The 25,783-nt window shown below is 38.6% G+C and overlaps 1 protein-coding gene across 3 annotated transcripts in view; it reads left to right on the forward strand.

The window, feature by feature from the left end:
- The window catches only part of EPHA6 (EPH receptor A6), a 1,057,231-nt gene that overhangs the window by 732,126 nt on the left and 299,322 nt on the right, over positions 1–25,783 (forward strand). For all 3 annotated transcript variants that reach the window (XM_080654948.1, XM_080654950.1, XM_080654949.1), the window contains 2 exons: positions 638–708; positions 3,719–3,844. In XM_080654948.1, the coding sequence (XP_080511074.1) occupies positions 638–708; positions 3,719–3,844 (197 nt within the window). The remainder of the gene's footprint in view (positions 1–637; positions 709–3,718; positions 3,845–25,783) is intronic.

Genomic DNA, 25,783 nt, shown 5'->3' on the forward strand with positions numbered 1-25,783 from the left:
TTCTGAATAAATACTGAATTTGCCAAAGGATTTGAAGCAAAATTCACACTTAAAGAATGGATTGTGTGCTGCAGATGTATTCTGGCTAACCATTTGGAATTAGCAGTTTGATGAACTGTCAGATCATATGGATGCTGATGAATTTATTCATGTTGAAGAAGTCCTGAGAGATAAGCACCTGCTTCTGATCTTTAGAATTTGATTACCCTGAGAGAGAAGAGACATGCCTCTACCAAACTCTGACATTAAAAAAAAAAAAAAAAAAAAATCAGACTGTGTAGCAGTGAAACTGGAAGATAGTTGTCTAAATTTCCGAGATTCTGACTCAAAAACATTTTTTCATTTCCTTTAGGAGTCATATATGGAAGGACATGATCGTTATTGCTGATTATAAAATATTTTCTAAGATTCCTGTCATTTGGATCAATCAATCCACTTGAGAGTATTGTATTCTTATCTGGGGTTAATTTTGATGCATACAAACAACCTTCTGTGGAGTATTTTCACACGTTATAAAGATGTTCCAAAAAGTGGTCTTTATGATAAGGACTTTGCCCTGAGTGATATGTATTTTAATCAGCTTTGGTTCTTATTTAGCATAATGCTAAAAATAAGATTCTATTTACTTTTTTAAAAGGTGCCAATGGTACATAAAGGCAAAAATGAAATCAGAAGAGAAGAGAAGAAACCACTTACAGAATGGGCATCGTAAGTAGTGAAGTGACTCTTTTCCATTGTTTTTTATTCAAAAGTTCCTTGTGAACTTGGATCAGTGAGTTAAGAAAGCCAAGAAGTCTACTCCCAACCTTTCATCTGGCTTCCAGGCTTGTTGGTGGAATGTGCACCTGCTTCTCATTAAATGATATTGCTTTGTTCCTACTTCTGCTTGCTGAAAAGCACGACAGACCGAATATGTCAAAAATGCAAAATGACTGATTATACCTACTATTTACCACTCACCATGTCTCCAGCATGTGAGCTGGTTTTATTTAGTGGGGCATTCGCCACAGAAATATTATGGAATCCTTATTCCTTTTTGTAGAAACTGTCATTTAAACATATAACAAATCAATTTACAGTTCATTAACACTAACAAAGAAAATCAGCTCCTTAACTCTAAGAATATGTATGAAATCCTTGAGCTGACTGCAAGGTTATATCCATGTGAAGGATCTCTTCCCAAGCACGCTGTAATTACCACCACACTTAGTTTCCTGATTGCCAACCTCTCCTCCCCAACACCCACCTTCACCTCCCCCTCAACTACTTTGTCAAGACAGCTCCTCTGTAGCGAGAGGCTGGATTAACAAGAAAGGGATGTTTTCCAATTAACCACAGTGTAGAGATGATATGTGAGGTGAGCTGTTTAACTATTTAAGCTCATCTTTTACTTCAGATTGAGCCAAATGAGTAAGGGACTTTTAAAACTCTATCACCATCCAGAGGAGGGAAAGGATTCAAGAGAGGAAATTATAAACTAGAGAGATGATGTAGGGCTATTTCTAAGGCTCACATGATTTCTCAAAGAGTGGTCTAAGGACCGCCTGCATGAGAATATTCCACTCTCACTTGCCAGAGGTCTGATTCAGAAGAACCGGGGTAGGGCCAACATACCTGCATTTTCAGCAAGCTCTCCAGGTGGTTCTCGTGTACAGTAAGTGTGAGGCTGACTGCACTGGCAGGGAAGGGGGAACTGAAGCAGCCTATACCAGGCATGGAATGAGCTGGAAACAGATGCAGAAACATGGATCCAAACACCTGGACAGATAACTTATGCTGAGCAACCTTAAGATTCACTGTGGGGCAGTTAGAACTGAAAGGCAGAGGAAAGAGATGCTCCTGAGGTATTTATTATCTGTTTTCCAACTAACAGTTTAGTATGAACTAAACCAGATGGGCCCAGTGAGAAGCAATGAAAATAACCTGAGGCAGCCAAGGAGATAGAAGAAAGATAAACTGATGTTTCAAAAGACTGGGATAAGTTAAATGAGTAACCAGACAGTCAAAATTAGAACTAAGTTGGGTTTTTTCCTAGAATACATATATTATGTTTACAAGGGGAAAAAAGTGATATTAACTAATCAATTTATTCCTTAGAAATGTGTATCACCTTAAATAATTAAATGGTTGAATTGTTAAAATCACGTACGAGTTCATAAGTAATATCTTTTTTATCTGTGCCTAAAATAATGTTATCAGTTACCAGTAGATACTACTGATCATCTAGCAGTAGCCACTGAATTTGTGTTTATGGAATGCAAACTGAAATTACACAAATGTCATATAGAATATAAACAAGAGATACAAATTATCCATTCTCCTTTCCTCCAATCTAAACTTTAGGAAATCAAGAAAGGCATAGCATTTCAGAATAATGTCAGGTCTAAGTACATCTAGAAATATGCTTCACTAGTGCCATTTTGAGAAGTACTATTCTCATGGGTACATATCTAGTACCAGAAGACAGCCGGCAAAAAAGTAATAAAAGAAGGCAGCAAGCATAGAAGAACTCATGAAGCAAATTATTGCTGATAATGGGCATTTCATGACCTTTTCTAAACTTACTGTATTATCTTTTGTTTGCTTGCTTTTGAGATTTTTCTTGAAAGAGCATGTTTCTAGAGCAACCTAGACAATACTTAGTTTGTGTGTAGCTTTCAAAATCTAAGAAATCACAAAACTAAATACAAATTTTTATTGATCTTTTAATCCCTACTAATTTGTATTCAATATTATGTCTATGCCAAGGCCAAAATATATAATATTACCTATAAAACCATACCTGAAATATTTGGGAATATACAAAGATGTATAAGAAATGATCTCCTGTCCTCCAGAAGCTAGAAATCTAACGTAGAAAACACAAACCCATGAGCAAAAGAGAGGAATTACCACAGGCAGTCTGTGACTTCTGATACTGAGGCTGCAAATGATATGCAACTGCGCATTCATGTGTCCCAGCCATCCCTGTCTTACTGCCCATGGGCAGTGAGCACCCACCCCCACCAGAGGAAGAGTAGCAGTTACACAGCCAACCACCAGATTTGTGCCTTTCTCTCCTACCCTTCCCTTCAGACTAGGCAGGGGGTCCGTTTCAGGACCATGTGTATTCTGCCCATGGAAGCAACTACAGAACAGGAAAGAACTACTATTGGTTGTTGTCTTCTGACACTGTGCCATGAGTCTATTCTTTACTGCCTAAGAGTTTCTGGAAGCGGAGAGACCACAGGACTGGGTCATAAGTTCAGGAAAACCTAGTGCCTTAGAGGACAAGGGGTCCAGGATGGACATTAACAGGCTTCCTTGCTTTTTTGGGGGGTGAGAAGTGAATGGGGGAAGGTTCATGCCTCATTTCCCCCATGCCCTGAGCTAGACCAGATGTGAAATGTATGGGTTGTCAGTGGGCAAGTAAGCAGATTACACTTTTTACAGAAATATAATAAAAATGTCTTTTCTGGAACCAGTCAGCTCACTTTCTATTAAACCACCAGGTCATTTTACATTAACAGCAAATAAAATTTTATTCCAAGTACTCAAAGCTTTAATGGAGTGGGGGCATTGCGGGGGGGGGGGGCGCAGAAAGAGAAAAAAGAATTGCATTTAAGTAGTTAACAAGAATGACTACTTCAGTATGTGGCTCCTTATTTTAAATAGTCACAAGATGTGTAAGTACTAAAAAAAAACTCTTACACTAAATCAGCCTTTTATTTTGTTGCAGTACGCTTTCCAGGAATTAAAACTTACATAGATCCAGATACCTATGAAGACCCATCCCTAGCAGTCCATGAATTTGCAAAGGAGATTGATCCCTCAAGAATTCGCATTGAGAGAGTCATTGGGGCAGGTAAACATAAAATCTATACTTTTGAAGATATATGATTCCTTAATGGTTTAACTGGTTTATCAATATAATATTTTAAACCTTATAGTCTTAGTCATCAAAAAATGTTAAGAAGTGAAAAGCAAAGTTATGTTATTTTTTTTAAGTATCTTAAATGTCTTAATTCAGTTTCCAAACAATGAAAAAATTCAGCAAAGTTACTTTTAACATCCTATTGTCTTCTTTCAGTATGGAGATAAATTATAATAAAACTAGAGTGATTCAGGAATTTATTTTTAAAAATGTAATTTCAGGAGTTTGTCACAGGTTATTATTGATTTACTAAAACCTCAACATCTATAGACATATACTATAATTAGTATTAATATTGATGATATCGCAGCTCTGCAATATCCAGAAGTGTTCTGAGAATCATTGCGGATAAAGTTTGTTTTATAGTTTTATATCATTTTCATGTAAGTTAGTAATTTTCCCTATGAAGAACATTCAAACACTCAGAACACTATACTATTCAACTATTCTGGATAAATGCAAATACATTTTGAATCAGCTTTCAAGAATTTATTCTGTACATTACTTAGGGCAGAGGCTGAGCCAAGTGTAACAAAGAAAATTCACTCCTCTTTGAAGTCCCTGACTCAACGCGAGTAATCCATGCCGGCCCAGGAAGTCTCATTCAGATTTTGAAAGAGTAGAAGGGAGTTCCTTCTACTCTTTGATCTGCCTTCCCCTAGTGTGTCATCCTCCTCACCAGCCATCTCTCTTCCAGCCTGTGAGAAGAAGGAAAAAGTTGTCTCTTTGGCTGTATCTTTAAGGCAATTACCCACAAATTTAAAAATTCACTCTCAATCGTTCAAAAACAATAACAGGGACACACTTAAATGCAAGATAATTTGGAAATATACTCTGTGATCAGGCAGCCATGCATGCAGCTAAAAGAGGGAGAGGGAATAAATTCCTAAATAGGGAAGAGAAACTGGATCCTGAAGGAAGATATTGGTCTCCTCTAGAAATGCTGGGTATATGTACAATCCTTTGGACAGAGCAGAACATAGCAGAGCATGACCATTCCAGCCAGGTATCATATCTATGCAAAAGCCAAAAAAAAAAAAAAAGGAGCTAATTATTCCTCGTCCCTTTCAAAGCTTTTCTTCATGGGAAAGACCAGCTAAATAATTAGTGGGGGGCAGTGCAAAATGAAAACGTAAAGTCCCTTGTTAAAGAGTGATTACAAATTTTTTAGGTAGCAACAACAGAGCATTAAACAAGTGGCAGTGCCTGGGTAGAGAGTCCCTTATACCATTTGATTCCCTATGCTCAGTGGATCATCTCATCTCCTACATGGCCAGGTCTCCCTCTAAAAGCTGACACAAGGGTCCTATACATTTAATCCTAATGCTCACAGCCAAAAAGAGGCTGTCATATCAGAAAGATTAAGAACCTGGAATGCAAGCAGAATCTCTATCCACTACTACTGAACATAAAGAACATCAATAGGCATTAAAGACATAGCTGAAAAGAGTGATTGCATTACATTCATTTCGTTTGAGGGTTTGTTTTCTTAAGACAGCAGAGGAAGAGAGAAGAAATGAAGTTGAACAATTCCATCACACCTTGATTTGGCTTTCCTCCTCTGGCATGTTCTTTAACACAGCAGTATTCCACACTCACACACACACAGCAGAGCATTTTCTCTCTCAGCCCTTTGTGCAGAAATTAAACACCGCTGTCTGAAATCATATTAAAAGATAAAATCAAATAGCTAAAGCGTAAACAAAGAAATTAACTTTTTCTTCAGATTCAGGCTTTTTCCAGATAAAATATAAATTTTGCCTGTAAAATGTGTAACAGACACTGCCAAAGTAAACAATAGCTATTAATGGGACTGTTTTAATATCATATTCCTCTGATTTGATAGTGACAATATCTAAACCATGTAGTCAATCCTATACATCAGTGTCTCCTTTTCATATTTATCTGTGACTGTTTCAACTTTCAAATAATATGGTAAGCGTCCTTTTACTGTGCATCTTCAAGAAAATCATAAAAACAAAAATTCTTTATAAGACAAAGTTGTTATAAGCTTCCTCTTTGTGCTCCTGACCAGGACTGCTTTGTTAATTAAATTCATTAGGTCATTCTGGCCAGGTGGCTCAGTTGGTTGGAGCATTAAAAGGTTGCAGGTTCAATCCCCTGTCAGGGCACATACTCAGGTTGCAGATTCAATCTCTTGTAGGGGTGCATATGGGAGGCAACCAGTGAATGTTTCTCTCACCTCTCTCTCTCTCTCTCTCTCTCAAAAGAAAATTAAAAAGAGAAGTCAATAAAAGCATATCATATCCTCGGGTGAAGGTTAAAAAAATTTTTTTCATTCATTATTAGGTCATGTTCCTAAAACTCTAATTGCATGTGAAAACAAGCTCATGAATGCGTGGACTTTTCCTACAGCAGCAGTGTGGAAAAACATTGTTTAGACAAATTAAAGAAGAATTAATATAGTTACGTAACATCTATGACATAATTGCACAACTGGTTATTTGCCCAGATTTTTACTGCAAATACTTTACTTAGGTTGTCTCAGATCCCCGCCCCCCCACCCCCCCCCCCCACCTATTTGATTGTGTCTTTTCAGACTCTATTTCATCATCATCTGTGTATATTAGGTATTCCCCTTTAAAGTGTAAACTGAAGGACATAGAAGAATAGGTGGACAGAAGTGGGATAGAGTCAAGGAGCCGGGAGAAACAAGCAAGATTTCAGGTCTTAATAATTGTCAAGTAAAACACATTCCATTCTGATAAAGGCATTGAGAGTGGCAGGGGATTCACAATTCATTGCTGAGGAAAGGTCTGCAAGACCTGCATGATTTTTAACAAAGAAATCAGTAAGCATATTTCCCAGGTTTCCAGTTGGGAGACACAGTGTGTGATTATTAAATACTGGAGGCCCAGCGCACATGAAATTGTGTGCGGTTAGGGCAGCCGTGGGCAAACTACAGCCGCGGGCTGGATCCGGCCCATTTGGCTGTTCTCTCCGGCCCGCGAAGCCGAAAGAGCGGAGGGTTCTCTTGCTCTCCCCTCCGCTCCTTTACTTTGAATTTGTATTAGTTCACACAAACACTCCATCCATGCTTTTGTTCCGGCCCTCCGGTCCAGTTTAAGAACCCATTGTGGCCCTCGAGTCAAAAAGTTTGCCCACCCCTGGTAGGGTCTCTAGGCCTAGCCTGGCCTCCGTCCCGTGGCCTCTGCCGCCCTTCATGAAGCTCCCCCCCACCCCAGGACACTCCACGATGCTCGAGGCCCCTCAACTGCTCTGCGAGGCTCCCTGACCCCGCAACTGCTCCGCGAAACTCCCCCGCCCCGTGACTGCTTCGAGAAACTTGCTGCCGCCTGGGTGACTGCTCCACTAAGCTCACCGCCACCCCGCAAAGTAGCCCGCCACCATCGCTCAACAGTCCCCAGTCCCGCCCCATCACCAGCACCCCCTCACCGTGAGCGGCTCGGGGCCTGGAGGAGAGGGGCGACCAAGAGGTGCTCCATGCACTTCACGGTGACTGGTCACCAGTTTGATGGTGACGCCACCTAGCTCTTTATATATATTAGGATTCCTTAAACGAGTTATTAAAAAATGAACCCAAAAGTAACCACATTAAAATTTTAAGAAAGGAAACAGCATGGAAAATTATATCACACCTAACCCATGATACTTCTTAACATGTCCACTGAAAAACGTTTAGTTGGCTAATGTCTATTTATAAAAGGTACTTATGCTACAGAGTTTTTTCATATTGAGTCATTATGCTCATCAAAGACATATATATTCAATCTGTCTTTCACATACAATCTCTGTCCCAAGGTTTTCAATTTTATAACCATCCAGATATGCAATAAATCCTTGGAAAATTTAATTTGTCCTATGTCTAGGCTATACACATATGTATTCTTAAAATTTCTTGTCTTTCACGATAAAGTTTACTGTTGTTTTTTTAATGAGTTTTCTAGGACACTTTAGCTTTTTTGTATATCACTATTCTATTTAATAGTGACAGCTTATCTTTGTTCATCAATACAGGCCTGAATTCCATGAAAATGCGCATTTCCATTTAAATGAAGTGAGCAGCTCTGTTGCATAGGAGACTATCCAGATCATCTATCACCTTTGACTTTTTGCATCATAAAAGGAAATACTGTGGCCAGAGGACTATAAAACAGAAATTCCCAGGCTAAAAGAGCCAAGTCAGATTAGGGTAGAATTATTATTTTATACATATCTTGAGATAATGAGAAAACTGGTAAATTGAATTTTAATCACAGTCTAGAAAAGATCATTGAAAGGCTATCCCTTTTTCAGGGCAGTACTGAACCTAAACCATTATAAGAAAAACTTGCCTAGCAGAGTATAATTTTGAAACATTATTCCATTGAAAAAATCATTTTTGTGTCTCTAAGCCCATAGGGCATTCTTCTTATTTTTGACCTTCCCTCTTTCTCTAGTCTCAATGGAAATGCACAAAATCTCCCCCTCATTCATTCTATTCCTTTATCTATACAAAACTCATTATTGCCTCTACTATCAGCCTTACCTTCTCATGGCTTAGTGTCACCATATTTTTTTCTTTTTCTGGAATAGCCTAGGAAGTTTTAACTATTCGTTTTTCAATAGTCATCTGCAGGTAAAAGAAAATCAAAAGGACAACAAGGAGGATATAAAAGTGAGTGTCAAACCAGTGATTTATTCAGCCTAAAATTTGGTTCTGTTATTGCCATCTTGTTTGAGGTCATCATTGCCCTTGATGGTATATAAGGCAAAATGCTTACTTTATGTACCTCTCCTAATTCCGCTGTCATTCCCTAGCCAGCCTCTTATCTCTTCTCTAGAATCTATTATTTTTAAGGTTTTTTTAAAAACTCTTTTATTCTCTTTATTACTTTTGTTCCTCTTCTATAGCTATATGATATTTTCTTACATCATGACAATAAGAAATGTAGACAGGATTCCAGATGTAGTTTCACAATTTATTTTTTTATAAGAAGAAAAATGTGTCTATGGGCCATTTCCTCTATATTTAGATGGGATGCTAATTTTGTCCTTGTCCAGCAATTTAAAGGATTTATGGTAGAGTCCAGATTAATTTTCTTTTCTATTCTTGGTAACTCCTTTGTCCAATTAATAGACTGAAAATAGGATCAACAACAGATTCTGGCAAGATCTTTGTCCCTTTTACCCAAGAATTTCATAGGTTTCTAAATTAAATGATGTAATGAAAGATGGGCTTTATCCATTTTCCATGGACATTATGATATGAATTAAAAAGACAGACTGAAACCAGACAGACCCCACTTGTATCACAATTATGGTACTAATTCACTCTCTGACCTTCATAAATTTAGTAATCTTTTAGAAATTTGGTTTGCTCACTTTATAATAAATTCATAATGATAATAGCTGTCTTGCAAGATTAATGTAAGAATTGGTGATGACACATATTAATGAGTAACTTGGGAATGATATTTATGTTTTTCAGTTAGTTTAAAATTACTAATTAAAAATGAAGTTTCAATGTTGTCAGTAATACTTATTTAATAAATAAACATGTAAATAAATAAAGATATGGTTATCAACAAAAAACCTAATGTGGAATGTAAATTAAAGTACAACAAAGTTAAATTAATATGAAATCAAATGCATAATATATACAAAATAAAAATAAGCTAGAAGAACAAATTTATAATGGACAGGTGTGAATTATAGTAGTTTTAATGCTTTCTATTAATAATTTGCTTAATAAACTCAAATTATAGAATTTATTATATACCTTGCATTTACATAGTGAAATATAGAACCTTACAAAAAAGATTACATTGAGAATTTCTTTTGTACTAGAGGCCCGGTGCACAAATTCATGCATGGGTGGGGTCCGGCCAGCTCACCCCAATCGGGATGGGGGAGCCGATCTGGGGTGGGGCCAGCCAGGGGGAGGGGCTGCAGGCGGTTGGCTGGCCGGGACCTGCCCCCAGGTCGAACCCCCAGTCAAGGGGACAATTTGCATATTAGCCTTTTATTATATAGAATTGAGTTTGTTTAATAGGCAAGGTAATCTTGAAGAGTTCTCCTAATAACTTATAGAAATCATTAGTCTTTCAAAAATTTTTCCTTTGGCCTTTTCTTCTAATTTATATATTGCCAAAATATTTGGTGGAATGAAGAAAATTTGACACTTATTTTTTAAAAAGTACTACAAGGAGATAGGGGAAGATAATACAGCTTATTTGGAAAGAAAAAAAATAATGATACCTTCTCTTAACAGCCATAAGAGGGCAGAAAAAGACCCATATACCAACAGCAACAATTTCTACTCCTTACTTTACCATAGTATATTAGTTATCTCTTGCTACATAACAAATTACCCTAAAATTTTTAAACAAAAACATTTACTATCTCAGTTTCTGTGGCTCAGAAATTCAGACATGCTTCAGCTCCTGCAGAGTTGCTCACAAGGTTGCAATCAAGGTGTCAGCTAGGGCTGTGATCCCATCTGAAGGCTCAACTGGGCAAGGATCTACTTCCAAACTCATTTATATAGCTGCTGTCATGATATAATCCTTGAGCATTGTTGTACTGAAGGCCTTAATTCCTCACTGCCAGTTTGGTGGAGAACACTCAGATTCTTATCATGTGGACCTCTATAATATGGTAGCTTATTTCATTAAAGCCAGCAAGATTGAAATATAATCTGTTGTAAACTAATCATGGTAGTGATGTCACATCACCTTTGCCATATTCTATTGGCTATAAGAGTGATTTTAAAGCCAGACCACACTGAAGGGGAGGAGGTCACACAATGGCATGAATATAAGGGTGCAGGGATCATTGCAGGCCTTCTTAGAAGTTTGCCTACTACATATAGTAATTTTCTAAACTTGAAGTTCATTTGGAATTTTAAGTTAAATCCTATCTAATAAAGAGGAAATATGCTAATTGACCCTAATGCCATCACAAAGATGGAAGCACCCACAGCCAATAAGGAGGGATTATGCTAATTGACTGCCCTGCCCTCAAAGATGGCAGCACCCACAGCCAATAAGGTGGTAATATGCTAATTGACTGCCCCGCCCTCAAAGATAGCAGTACCCACAGCCAATAAGGAGGGAATATGCTAATTGACTGCCATGCCCTCAAAGATGGCGGCACTCACAGCCACAAAATGGTGGCACCCAGTCCCCTCAGCCCCACCAGGGCAGCAGGCATGTGGCAAGGCCGGGCCCGCCCCCAGGCAGGCCCGGCCTTGCCACATGCCTGCCTCCGGAGTCTCCCAGTCCCTTTGGCCCCCCAGCTGCCCAGGGCCAGCCCAAGGCACAGGCAAGCCTTGATGGCAGCTGTCCAGCTGCCCAGGGCTGGCCCGAGGATTAGGTAACCAGGGCCGACCAAGGCTTGTGCTGCCAGCAATGGCAGCAGCAGAGGTGTGATGGGGCGTTGCCTTCCCCTGATAGCCAGGTCGTCTCCCACCCCTGAGGGCTCTCACACTGTGAGAGGGGGCAGGCCAGGCTGAGGGATCCCCACTCCAGTGCATGAATTTTCATGCACCGGGCCTCTAGTATGAATATAATAAAGATGGTAGGGTCTTATTTAAAATACTATTTGGAGGATAAGATAAAAACTGAATATAGTTTATTAAAGAAGTAAAAGGTTGTTTATGCTCTATGATTATTTAATAATGCCACACACTCATTAATTCTGCCTAAGAGATCATGTGCATTCTACACTGGTGAACAGAGAGATGTGAATTAAGGCCATAAATCTGATTATATGATCTGCTTATGTCATACTATAGTTCATCTAGCATGAGGTAATTAGTTGATTGTTCCCAAGTGGCACTTGTGTTCTCAGTCTAATTGTCTATTTATTTAACAAATGTAGCCATTTGAGCTTATTCATTGCTGTATAACCATCCCAAACTAAATGGCTTCAAATAATAATCATTTTGTTTACTCATAATTCTTCGGGTCAACAATTTGAGTTGGCTCAGCTGGAGTTGAGGGTTTTGTCTTCCGGTCTCACCTGAGGCCACTCCTGTGAATGGTGGCTCAACTGGACAGTGTTGCTGTGAGGTGGTTGGTGCAGGGATGTCAGGGGGTTGAGGATGATCAGGGATGACTCATCTCTGCTCCATCTTTTCTCTTCTCCACCAACAGGCGAGACATGGGAGTCTTAAGGCAGTGTTCTAAGCAGATGGGAGGGAGAGTTGTATAGCCTCTTTAAGCCTTGGCTCTGAACACATACAATGTAATTCTGATTTTTTATCTTGTTAAAGCAAGTCACAAGGCCAATTCAGATTTAACAAGGTGGAGAAATAGCATCTACCTCTTGATGAAAGAAGCTGCAAAGCCAAGGAGCATGTATACAGAGACGGGAGGAATTTGTGGTGATGTTTTACAACCTCTGTTTTGTAAAAAAACAAATTGAATCATTATTTTTCAAGCCTACTATGGATAACAGAAGATGAATTTATTGACTATTTTGTCTCTAAGTTCATTTTTGCTTTGCACTCCTAATGAATGATATTCAGGTTTTCCTTATTTAACAACTGTTAGGTAACCTGCCTGGGGCTATGTACTGTGCTGTTTACAAATAAAGGGGCTCAGGCTCAAGAAGGAAACAAAGGAAAGCATAATATGTAAGGTAAAAAAAAAGAAGTAGGAAGTAGAGAGGAAGACAGGCAGAAGGAAGAAGCATTATAAGTGAACAATGCACACATGTAAATTGCTGTTGAAATTTAAAGAAGCTAGAGCTCTAGAGATCACTGCAGATTAGGCCATCAAATCAGATCATGGGGATGACATGTGAAATCTAAGGAATGCCAGGTCGAGGAAAAGGCAGTTTAGTTAGACAGGGGAAGGGAGAAGTGGTAAAATAAAAAGAGTTGTGAAGATTGTGAAGAGGAATTTTGAACAATTTAAAGAGATTTTAGAGTCCCATGACACTGGCTGTTCATTATATCTAATTTTTCTTCAATGCCTAGGCTTCTCCTTTTTCTTTATGCAAATAAAACTCTAGCTCTGCTTCTTGGCTGTTAGCAATGGTTAATGTCTTTTTAGTTTGTTGAATATTTAGTTTTTAATGACATGTAAACTTTAAAATAATTAAAGAAAAGAAGAATGCATTTTGCTTTTACTAGGCAAATAATTAAAATGCTTTTCACATTCATGATTGTTGTGAGAAGCAAATGAGATAAAGTAGATCTAACTTACCATCCAACCTTTATCAGAACACCACCAGTGAAAGTGTTTACTACCTCAGCTGGCAGCCCATTCCCTTCGGAATGGTTCCAATAAATCAAGAATCTCTGCAAGTAAAAATGTACTGTCATGTAACACTAGGTACTTGTTCTGCAAAATTGGACTTATACAAAGGAGAGTCCAAATTGTCTAAACCAGTGGTCGGCAAACTCATTAGTCAACAGAGCCAAATATCAACAGTACAACAATTGAAATTTCTTTTGAGAGCTAAATTTTTTAAACTTAAACTTCTTCTAATGCCACTTCTTCAAAACAGACTCGCCCAGGCCATGGTATTTTGTGGAAGAGCCACACTCAAGGGGCCAAAGAGCCGCATTTGGCTCGGGAGCCCCGGTTTGCCAACCACTGGTCTAAACCTTTCAACCATTTTCATCTGACATGATTTCTGGATACTTCATCAATCTGATAACATTTGTCTGGAGAACTAGAGTTTTCCTCTAAGTCTTTTCAGAATTGAACCCAATATTCCAAATATGTTCTAATCAATGCAGAAAACACAGGGCTAGCACCTTTCCTGCTGTGCCTTAATTCATGCAGCCTGGGTTTGCATTTGCTTTTTGAATGGCTGCCACACACTGTCAACATAGAGCGTACACCAGTTTATCCCATGTGGTCTTTCTCAGATGAGTTGCTATTAAGCCAGGCCTATTCCTATACTTGTCCAATTGACTTTATGATGCTGAATACAAGGCTATATTTTATTTATCTCCCACTTTTATATATCTATATAAATCATATATATTCTCTAGCTATCCAAACTTTTTTTTAATATTCCCATTTAATAAATATTTCTATTAAATTTCATCGTGTTTCTATAAGTTAATTTTCTCAAACTGTCCAGGTCCTTCTCCATCTCAATTAGATCAGCCAGTAAAATTATCATCTATATCATCCCTGAAATGTTTTGCCTTACAAGCTAGTTATGTGTCTTTATTGTAACTGAGCTCAGAGCTTTCTGTACCACATTTATTTGATGCATTCTTTAATTTTTCCCTTTATTGGGATAAATATTTTTCCATTGTTTGAATTCTGCATTTTTATGATAGCACTTTTTAAATTAAATTTATTGGGGTGGCATTGGTTAATAAAATTATATAAGTTTCAAGTGTACGATTCCATAATACATCATCTGTATATTGCATTCTGTTTTTATCAACTAAAGTCAAATCTTTTTCTGTCACCGGTATATTTGACCTCCTTTGCCCTTTGCGACCTCCCTCTACCCCCCTTTCCCAGTGGTAGCCACTATACTGTTGTCTGTCTTTGAGTTTTGTTTGTCTGTCTTGTTTGTTCATTTTTATTCAATTGACACCTATCCCTCACTCTGTAGAATCTCTGATCATGAAATTGTACCCAATCAATGGACATTTTTAAAACTGTCATCCTACAGTTTAATATAAATTATGGCCAGGGCTTTTTTCCTAGGCTGTTAGGTATCATTAAATGAAAATGATCATTTTTTTCCCAAGTTCCTACCCCCTTACACTTCATAGTTTTTTTAAATTCAGAATTAAGTCCAAATAACAGTTTTTGTTGATTTTTTTTTTTGAAAGATGAAAACAGCATGCAAAGCAGTACTTATGATCTTTTATACCTTCTCATTTACTGTTTTCATACTGGACTAAATAAACTCACAGGATGGGAAGGTGTGTTACATAAGGATTGTTTAGAGCTTGAAGCAATGTGCTTTCCATGTGGTCTAATGCCATTCCTTGTTTAATGGAAACTTTTGGTGTTCTGTTCCTGCCAGAACCTTTTCTTTTGCTTCATCCTATCAGAAAAGGTAGTCTCTTTTTTATATTAAAAGTAGGTAAGAGTTATTAAATGTTTACATGCTTGACACATGCTTTAGATGTATTGTCTCTTTCAGTCCTCATAATACTAAAAATCACAAGAATTACATATATCCAGCCCTGGTCAGGTTGCCCAGTTGATTAGAGAGTCATCCCCTATGCCTGGGTTGCAGGTTCCATTTCTGATCAGGGCACATACAAGAATCAATGAATGAATGAATGAATAAGTAGTACAACAAATTGATTTCTCTCTCTCCCTTCCTATAAATAAATAAATTTTAAAAAATAAATTTTAAAAAGGTATCACATATGTCCATTTTATAGATAAGGAAACTAAGACATATATTAAAGTATTTTATCTAAGTGATTATTATTATTACTATTATTATTCAAATGCTGGATAATAAAGCCAAATTCAACCCCAGAATAGTCTTAGTTCAGAGCCATGCTCTTATTAACCACTACTTTATTATAAATAACCTTTTATATGCGTGAATTTACTCCTTCTACATAAAAATGTCTTCTTCTGGCCCTGTGCAATTGCTATTTCTTAAATAATCTTCCATTACCACAATCTCCACCTGTTTTAGGCGAATCTGTCTGTGTTCCTTGCTTTCATTCCGGCCATCTGTCAGTCTCTTTCAGTAGTCACTCCCCAGCTTTGTGATGTGAAGGCTGCGTCCTAGCTGCCGACCTGCTTCAGTATTTGTAGGGGTAGAGTAGGTTGTCACTACCTAACTCTAAGTGCATTGATCCACAAAAAATCCAAGAAGTGCCTTAGCAGGACCAACTTTAATTTGGATATTGACTATTGTCATGAGGTCATTCTTTAGGGTGAGATTTTAAATTTCCCTCATGTGAAGCATGGTTCACATGTCCGTATATGCCACACCAATCCAGCAACAAACTCTGTCAGCTTTGCTTTCAAAATACATCCCAGTATCTAACCATTTTTTACCACTTCTGGCCCAACCCATCAACATCTTTCTTGGCCTCCTTTCTCCCACCTTTGTGCCTCTGATATGTTCTCCACACAAAGCACCAGCAAATTTCCTGAAATGTAAGCCAGATTGTGTCACTCTGTGCTCGAACCCTCCAATCACTTCATGACTCATTCAGAGTAAAAGCCTGTTTTAACTATCTAGCTACCTCTTCAACTTCATCTGCCACAACCTCTCTTGCTCACTGCTCTTTGGAAACATTGGCTTCCTTGCTCTTCTTCAAACATGCTTCATGCACTTCTATCTCAAGACCTTTGTACCTGATGTGCCACCTGACTGTAAAGCTCTCAGTGACATCATGGCTCAACTTCGGTAGCTCCATGGCTCCTTTCTCACTCCCTCACTTCCTCCAACCTCTAGGACAATGTTACTTTATCAAAAACACAGTTTAGGAAAGTAGCAACCTTCCTCTCACACTCCTTTCTCTCCTTACCCTGCTTTTTCTCTGCATTATAACCAACTGAGATAAATTTGTTCTGTTTGTTTTTCTTATTGCCTGACTTCGTTGTTTCTCTTATTCACTGTGGTACACTCGGCCCTTTAAACAATACTTGACATGTGAAACAATACAGAATTTATAGTTTACAAAAATAATGAGAGTACTTATTCACTCACTAAATGACTTTTGTCTTTAAAAGGCTTATATCTTAGTATAAAATCGGGGTGAGGGGAAGTGAAATAGTGTTTCACCTTATACATTCTCGGGGTTAATTGTTCTGATGGAGGCATGATAAGGATGCATCTGCCTCTAAGAGAGTATGGGCATACAAGTTAAATTGAGGGATTAAGGAAGGCCAACCAGGAGATGAGATGACTCCATCCTGAAGAGATTGAAGAGTAACTTCAATGAATGTTAGGAGAATTATAGAGTCAGATTTGCAATTAAAATGGTCACTGATGTCTTGTGGAGGAAGGAGCACAATAAGCAATGGCTGGCAGCAGAGGAACCAGTGAGATGCAGGGATTCATGAGAGCAAGGCACACGGAACAAGTCTCAGTTTCTGACCAAAATGACTAAGATAAAGAACTCAGGAATATTTAGGAGAAGATTGACACGTTGAGATCTATGTGGAAAAATTCAGTAGTTTTCAAGCCAAGAATGAAAGTCTGGCTATTAGTTGTTACTATTTGTTTTTTGCTCGTGAATATAATCTGAATCCTCAAATTTAGAGAGTGTTCAGTCCTAAGTATATTTAGATGTTATGGCAATGACTTCCATAAAAGGATGGAAATCACTATGTTCTTGATATGTTACATAATATATTTTACCCCATTATGTATACTTCTTATGAAGACAAGAAATAACTGAGACATTATGAAGAGACTAGTTGCAGAGTAGAGCCATGCCCCATGAGAAGCACATCCACAAAATGCAATGCTCCTTTTCTAAATGTGCATGACCGGGATAGTAAAAGTGAAAAGTAATCTCTTCTCAAGCGTCAGCAGGAATGCTTTGCTTGAGAAAGTCATAAATGAAATGTAGGTTTGCTCAGCTCCTGGTTGGGACGTGGGTCCAGTTACTGCACAACCCAATACCTGGCTCAGCATAGAAAAATGAAGAGGTAAGGGGAAAAAGAGTTAAATTTCATTTTTTTAAAAGTAAATTTGAAAAAACGATAAATGTACTGTTGTCTTGCATTTGATGTATTGGCCTGTTAAGGTTCACTTGTTATTTATGGAACAAACGCCCATGGTACTGGAGAACAGTGGCGCCTTTTACTCTAGTCTCAGCACGTTACACAAAAGCAGTGGCCAAAACGAAAATGCCAGATTTTTATCAGTTACAAAGACTTCTTTATTTCTTCCATCTTTAAAATTTTTTACTTTTTAAAATCAAAGTGACGTGCGCATATCTAAAATTCGTCTATAAAAAAAGAGGGGCCTGTAAAGGAAAGCACAAGCATACCACTCTTCCCCCTGACTCCTCATCGAACGCTAAGTCCTATTCCTTTGTGACAATCCTTTCCGAATGATTTTGTTTTCGAATTCTAATGGTCACTTCCATATCTGCTTCAACATCAGACATTCGTATTAACACAGCTAAAGATTTAACTCTCTTACAACACCACCTCTCCTCTCAGTATAGCTGCTGCCTTTGTAACTGATGTTACCTTTATGTCCTTAACCATTATACTTAGGTTTCTACATCTTGTTCCATCAAATATAGACATTTTTATACTTATAATCAAATTAGAAGTCTGAAAACAGCTCCTTTTCAAAGTGCTATACTAATGTTTATAAAACATTTTTACTCTTTCTGGTAAGATTTCTTGGAAAAGAGAAAGGTTTAGCCTTTCTTGACCTGACTGCTTAATTGTGTAGGTACTTTTACTGATGCGGCCTTCTCCACAGCAGGTTTGCTCTCTGATGTCCCATTGGTAAGGCTGCTGGAAATCCATGGCTGAGCTTTTCTAGAGCGGGGTTTGGCAAACCGTGGCCAACGCACCACATTACCTGTTTTATTGGGACACGGCCATACCCATTTGTCTACGTAGAGTCTACAGTTGCTCTTGTGCTAAAACTGTTGAGTAAAGTGTTGCCACACAGTCAGGATCTTCCGCAAACCTTAAGTATGTATTATCTGACCCTTGGCAGAGAAACTCATCACGCCTGCTCTGGCTGCTTTGGTATAGACTGCCACCTGGGCAGCTGCATTCTGTGTCCTGCTCTCCTGCTTCCATGTGGACTGATGCGTGGGCCTCATCCTCTCCCCTGGTCACTTACCTAATTTGAGGCCATTCATTCCTGTATCCCATGACCTTCCTCTCTCTCGATTTACTATCTTCATTTTGCTGAAACAAATTCTCCATTGGCTTTCTAATTAAGAGTGAAAAGTTTGCAGAGTCGTTTTCTGGATTCTTTTATATCTGAGAATATCTTTTTAATAAATAAAATAAAGAGTCAGGGTGTAGAATTGTAAGTTAAAAATACTTTTTCTCTAATTTTAAAGGTATTGCTCTACTGTCTTTTAACAGACAGCACTGTTGCTAACCAGTGAAATGCCTGGAAGATTCTACTCAGAATTGCATGTTAAGGTGCCGCACACACAGAGGATCTTTCAGTCTGGAGATGTGTACTCTTTGAAAATCCTTGGTATTATTTCTGTGCAATTTTTCTCACCTGAGTTATTTTTTTCCCCTCTGAAATTCCTATTAGTCATTCATGGAACCCCCTGGATTGAGTTTTTACCATCTTTAGCATTAAACTCATATATTTGTTGTCTGGGTTTGTTCTTTGTAATTGCAGGTTTATTTTATTTTACAGCAGACTTCCTCAACTATATCTACAGATGGTCTAAGACTTTTATTGAGTATTTTTTCTGCTGTCATTTTAATTTTTATATAGCTCTCTAATTTACTTATTATTTATTTCTCTAATTTTCTTTTTATTTCTTTCCTTCTTGGTAGATGAACTATCCTGTCACACAGAATTGCTATTTATTTTAATCTTCTTTCTGTTTCATTACTTTTGCCGCTCTTTCCTATTGGGTACCCTTCTCACCAGTCTAATGATCCTTGCCTTTTCATCCATATTCACAAGTGAGGCACTGATTGGAGCTTCTGTGTGAGAATGCAGGCATGTCTATAGTCAGCATCCCTTTGGGTGGTAAGGGTGTTTTATTGGAGTTGTTCAAATGTCAATATGGGATTTGTATTTTCCCTGGGAACTTTAATTTTCTTTCTAGACAAGAATCTTCTGATATTTTATAGGAATTAGTAGTCAACTCTTCCTTCTAAAACTTTCAAACTCTACCCTTGCTCTTTTAGGGGCCCATGTCTCACTTCTGCCCTTCATTATAACATTTGCATCTAAGCCAGGAGTTCATTGATGGTTTCACCTTGTGAATTTCTCTCCTTTCAACAAATGCAACATCTTTTTCTCCCTTTTTATGCCCAGTTACACCCATTAATACTCCCCACTCACCTTCTATCTTTAAAATGTGCTGAACTCTCATCCAATGAAGTCCCATCTCTTGTCCTTTGTTTTTAAGGATTTACATCTAATGTTTTTCTTTTTATTAATTAGAGGGGCCTCAGAGAGGGAAAGAAGGTAAGCACATGTTTATGCTACCATCTTTAACAAAAAGTCTACAAAATGAGATAAGCCTGGAAGATACTAAAAAATGCATATACTCTTCTAATATCTTCTAATATATATTCCTGTTCTTTTCTAATCAGAAAGAAACATAGCATCCATGACAACTGACATGTAGCTTTCATTTATTCCACTAACATGAACATGAACACTGTCATATTTTTCTTGATTCATAACTTTCTGTTCAGTGAAGCCCAAAGCAATCACCTGACCTTCAATTATTTAAAAAAAAAAAAAAAAGACAACAAAAAGTATTTAGCATCTCTCCCTTCTCTGCCAGCGGTCTTATATGCCTGCACAAAATGCTTTTTAAAAGTTCTTGGCAATCCTGTTTATTAGTCTCAATTACAAAGAGTTATATGATATATATTCACATTATTACAAATGCATTTCTCTTTATTGCTATCTTACATTGGTCTATTGAGTTTTTTTAATTCTATGCTCTTTTTCTGTATCTCTTTTGATTTCAAAATACAATGTGGTTAAAATTAGAAAGTACTTGAAACTTGTGATACTACTGCAGCTGTCAACCATTTCTTGAGCTGTTAATCTAATAAATAAGACTACATGTTGTCTATATGGTTTTAAGCATCTACTCTTGCAAAGCTCAGGTAGTACAATTATTTTCTTTTAGACATGATAAATAGTGCCATCTATTCTTATGTGGCTACTGCTGCTATTCATGACTAATTTTTTTCTAGTTTTATTGAGAAAGAAGTAACATACATCATTGTATAAGTTTAAGGTTTACAGCATGATGGTTTGATTTATTTGCATTGTGAAATGATTACCACAATAGGTTTAGTTAACATTCTTCATTCCATCCTATCTAATAAAATAGTAATATGAAAATTGACCGTCACTCCAATACACAAGATGGCTGCCCCCATGTGGTCAAAGATGACTGCCCCCATGTGGACACAAGATGGCCACCACAAGATGGCCATCAGGGGAGGGCAGTTGTGGGGGGACCAGGCCTGCAAGGGAGGGCAGTTGGGGGGGACCAGGCATGCAGGAGAGGGCAGTTGGGGGGGACCAGGCCAGCAGGGGAGGGCAGTTGGGCGAGACCTGGCCTGCAGGGGAGGACAGTTAGGGGCGACCAGGTTGGCAGGGGAGGCCAGTTAGTGGCAATCGGGCCGGCAGGGGAGCAGTTTGGCATTGATCAGGCTGGCAGGGGAGTGGTTAGGGGGTGATCAGGCTGGCAGGCAGAAGCGGTTAGGGGCAATCAGGCAGGCAGGCAGGCGAGTGGTTGGGATACAGCAGTCCTGGATTGTGAGAGGGCTGTTCCAGATTGGAGAGGGTGCAAACTGGGCTGAGGGACACACACACCACCCACCCCACCCCCCCCCACCCCCCACAATGCATGAATTTTGTGTACTGGGTCTCTAGTATACAGTATAAAGAAAAGGAAAAATAATTTCTCTTTGTGATAAAAACTCTTAGGATCTACTGTCTTAACAACTTTCCTATGTAATATATAGCAGTGTTAACTATAGTCATCATGTTAGACATCACATCCCTGTTAATTTTTTATATTATAACTGGAAATTTGTACTTCTTGCCCACCTTTCTCCAATTTCCTCTTCCCCCACCCTATTCTCCTCTGATAACCACAAATCTGATCTATTTTTCTATGAATTCAATAAAGTTTTTGTGGGGGTTTTTTTAGATTCCACATATAAGTGGGATCATACAGTATTTGTCTTTCTCCATCTGACTTATTTCACTTAGCATAAAGCCTCCAGGTCCATTCTGGTTGACCCAAATGGTAAGAGTTCATCATTTTTTATGGCTGAATAATATTTCATCGATGGATACTTTGAGATGCTGAAAATAATATAGTCTGAAATTTATTTATTTATTTGATTCAACCTTTATTGTTAAGAGTATTACAGATGTCCCCTTTATCCCCTCCATTGCCCTCTCTACCTGGTTCCTGCCCCACCCCTGGCCTTCACCACCATATTGACTGTGTGCATAAGTAATGCATATCCTATCTAATAAAAGAGTAATATGCAAATTAACCATCACTCCACTACACCCACAAGCCATGCCCACCAGCCACACCCACCAGCCAATCAGGAGTGAATATGCAAATAAACCCAACCAAAATGACTACGGCCACGGAGAGCAGGAGGGAGGGTTGGATTTCCCTGGCAATGGAGGAAGCCAAGCTTTCCGCCTGCCCTTGCCAGCCTAGGCCTCCACTCAAGGCTACAAAGTTTCAATGATAGAAGATACATAAACCCAAACAGAAATGGCAGCAGCCATGGAGCTAGAAAGAGCAGGAGGCTAGGGTTGCCCCCGGTGATGAAGGAAGCCAAGCTTTCCACACACCCTGGCCGGCCCAGGCCTCGCTTAAGGCTACGAAGTTTCAATTATAGAAGATACATAAATCCCAATAGAAATGGCTGCCACCACGAAGCAAGCAGAAGGCTTGGCCCTGCTCCAGGCTACAAAGTTTCAATTGTAGAAGATAAATAAACCCCAGATACCAGGGCCTCTGCTTGGGTTACCAGGGGGTGTGGCCGGCCTGCAAACCACCACAGGCCCCTCGCCCAGGCCACCCCACGCCCCAAGGGAACCCCCACCCTGATCCGGGACACCCTTCAGGGCAAACCAGCTGGCCCCCACCCATGCACCAGGCCTCTATCCTATCTAATAAAAGAGTAATATGCAGATTGACTGTCACTCCAACACACAAGATGGCTGCCCCCATGTGGTCAAAGATCCTGCCCCCATGTGGACACAAGATGGCCACCACAAGGTGGCCAGCAGGGGAGGGCAGTTGGGAGGGACCAGGCCTGCAAGGGAGAGCAGTTGTGGGCGATCAGGCCAGCAGGGGAGGGCAGTTGGGAGGGACCAGGCCTGCAAGGGAGGGCAGTTGGGGGTGATCAAGCCTGCAGGGAAGGCCAGTTAGGGGTGACCAAGCCGGCAGAGGAGGGAAGTTGGGGGCGACCAGGCCTGCAGGGAAAGGCAGTTGGGAGGGCCCAGGCCTGCAGGGGAGAGCAGTTGGGGGGGACCAGGCCTGCAGGGGAGGGCAGTTAGGGGTGACCAGGCCTGCAGGGGAGGGCAGTTAGGGGAATACAGGCTGGCAGGGGAGCAGTTAGGCATCAATCAGGCTGGCAGGGGAGTGGTTAGGGGGTGATCAGGCTGGCAGGCAGAAGCGGTTAGGGGCAATCAGGAAGGCAGGCAGGCGAGCAGTTGGGAGCCAGCAGTCCTGGATTGTGAGAGGGATGTCCGACTGCCTGTTTAAGCCCGATCCCAGTGGGATCGGGCTTTAACGGGCAGTCGGACATCCCTCGAGGGGTCCCAGATTGGAGAGGTTGCAGGCTGGGCTGAGGGATACACACCCCCGTGCACGAATTTCGTGCACCGGGCCTCTAGTATGCATATAAAATATATGGTTAACCTCTTCCTACCCCCTGATGATTAGTTATGTTGAGTATCTTTTCATATATCTGTTGCCTATCAGTATGTCTTCTTGGGAGAAATGTCCATTCAGGTCCATTGCCCATTTTTTTTTAATATATTTTATTGATTTTTTACAGAGAAGAAAGGAGAGGGATAAAGAGTTAGAAACAAATCGATGAGAGAGAAACATCGATCAGCTGCCTCCTGCACACCTCCTACTGGGGATGTGCCCGCAACCAAGGCACATACTCTTGACCAGTATCAAACCCGGGATCCCTCAGTCTGCAGGCCGATGCTCTATCCACTGAGCCAAACTGGCCAGGGCCCGTTGCCCATTTTTAAATTGGGTTGTTTGGGGGTTTTGGGTGTTAAATTGTATGAGTTCTTTATATATTTTTTATATTTATCCCTTATCAGACATATCACTCATGAATATCTTCTCCCATTTAGTAGATTGTCTTTCTTAAAATATTAATAAAATTATAAAATTTTGACAAAATAAATTAAGAAAAATATGTATAAGAAATGAGTAAGCAATAATGCAGATAAGCAAAGAAAAGATATGACTACTTATAAAACAAATATTTAAATATTAATAGGAAAATATTATAAACAACTTTATGATAATACATGTAAAAACTGAAAAAAAAAAGAGACAAGTTTCTAGAAATTGTGTATTATAAAAACTCAGATAGACTAAGAACCTAAGTTGTCCCATATTCACTACATAAACTATATCAGAATTTAACAATTTTTTCCCACAAGAAAATTTTCAGATCCAAATTTTGAGGGGTCTTTTGGCAAGTTTCACCAAACACATAAATCCAAAAAAACAGATAAATCCAATTTTACACACTCTTTCAAAGAATATTAAAAATTTATTCTCCAGATGAAAGTATGAGCTGAAAAAAAATGTTTGTTTGACTTGTATTTTGGATTAAATAAATATGCACTGGGCACTTTTTTAGGTTCTATGTATCATCAAACAAAAATTGTTTGATTACTTAATCTTTGTTTCAATGAGACTATTGTAAGTACTTATTGTTCAGCTAGTGGAATGGAGTGAAATCATAACAAATTTTAAATTTCAAAAATGTTGCTCTATAATGCTCATAGCAATAATCATATGACATTTGATGGCAAAAGCTTTTTAAAAAAATAATAGAAAAAAATGGGATTGATTTTGAAGCTCTTTGAAAGGGGATTTGTTGCCCAGCTCGTGTGGCTCAGGGGTTGAAGGGCAATTTATGAACCAGGAGGTCAGGGCTCAGTTCCCCAGCAGGCCACATGCCTGGGTTGCTGGCTCAGTCCCCAGTAGGGTGCGTGCAGAAGGCAACCCATCAATGATTCTCTCTCATCATCAATGTTTCTATCTTGTTCTCCTCTCCAAAATCAAGAAAAACATATTTTTTTAAATAAAAATAAAAGGGGATTTGTTAGCCCTGGCTTTGTGGCTCAGTGGTTGAGCATAGTCCCGAGCACTGTGAGGTCACAAGTTCGATTCCGGGTCAGGGCACCTGCCCAGATTATGGGCTTGATTCCCTGTAGAGAGCAAGCAAGAGACAGTCGATGGATGTTTTTCTCTTTCCCTCTCCCTTTCTTTCTCTCTAAAAAATCAATTAAAAACATTAAAATAAACAAATAAGTGAAAAGAGATTTATTAAAATAAGTATGTTATATGGCATAACATGGAAATTGCATATGCCTTAATAGCAAGTGAATATAAAAGGATCTTAAGTACATACAGAAAAATACTGTAGAGTATGATTACAACTTTATTAATAAAAATATAAACTTTATGCTTAGGAAATAGATTAGAGAGAGATATATACCAAATGAGATTGTATTTCAGTTATTCAGCCTATTGGTGATTTATTTTCTACTTTCAAGTTTTGCTCTAATAAATTTTCTTATTTTAATATCACTGAATTTAGGTTACTTTTTTATAATTGATAGCATTCACAGTTTCATTAGCAGCAGTATTTTCTTGATAAGAGTACATGTAATAATGGTTTATATTGCAATCTAAGACTCAGTGGAAGACAATATCTTTTTGATTAATAAAATAATGAAGCATAATTTTTAAAGATAAAATATTATGAATGTCTTCTGAAAGACAAAATTAACTGAATAAAATTTTACCTAAAATAATGTTTACATGAATGAAAATAGCACTTTAATATGAAAGCAAACTTTCTAATGTTTATTTTATTAGAACATCTGCCTATTATTATCCCTTGATAATATATAAAATGAAATTAAAATGTCTACAGTTCTGAATTATGGTTTAATTTGAAGAGGTATTAGTGATTTTCTGTGTATATTTTCTTTAAGATAAAATGA

The sequence above is a fragment of the Plecotus auritus genome, assembly GCF_963455305.1.
Source record: "Plecotus auritus genome assembly, chromosome: 2".
Classification (NCBI taxonomy): Eukaryota; Metazoa; Chordata; class Mammalia; order Chiroptera; family Vespertilionidae; genus Plecotus; species Plecotus auritus.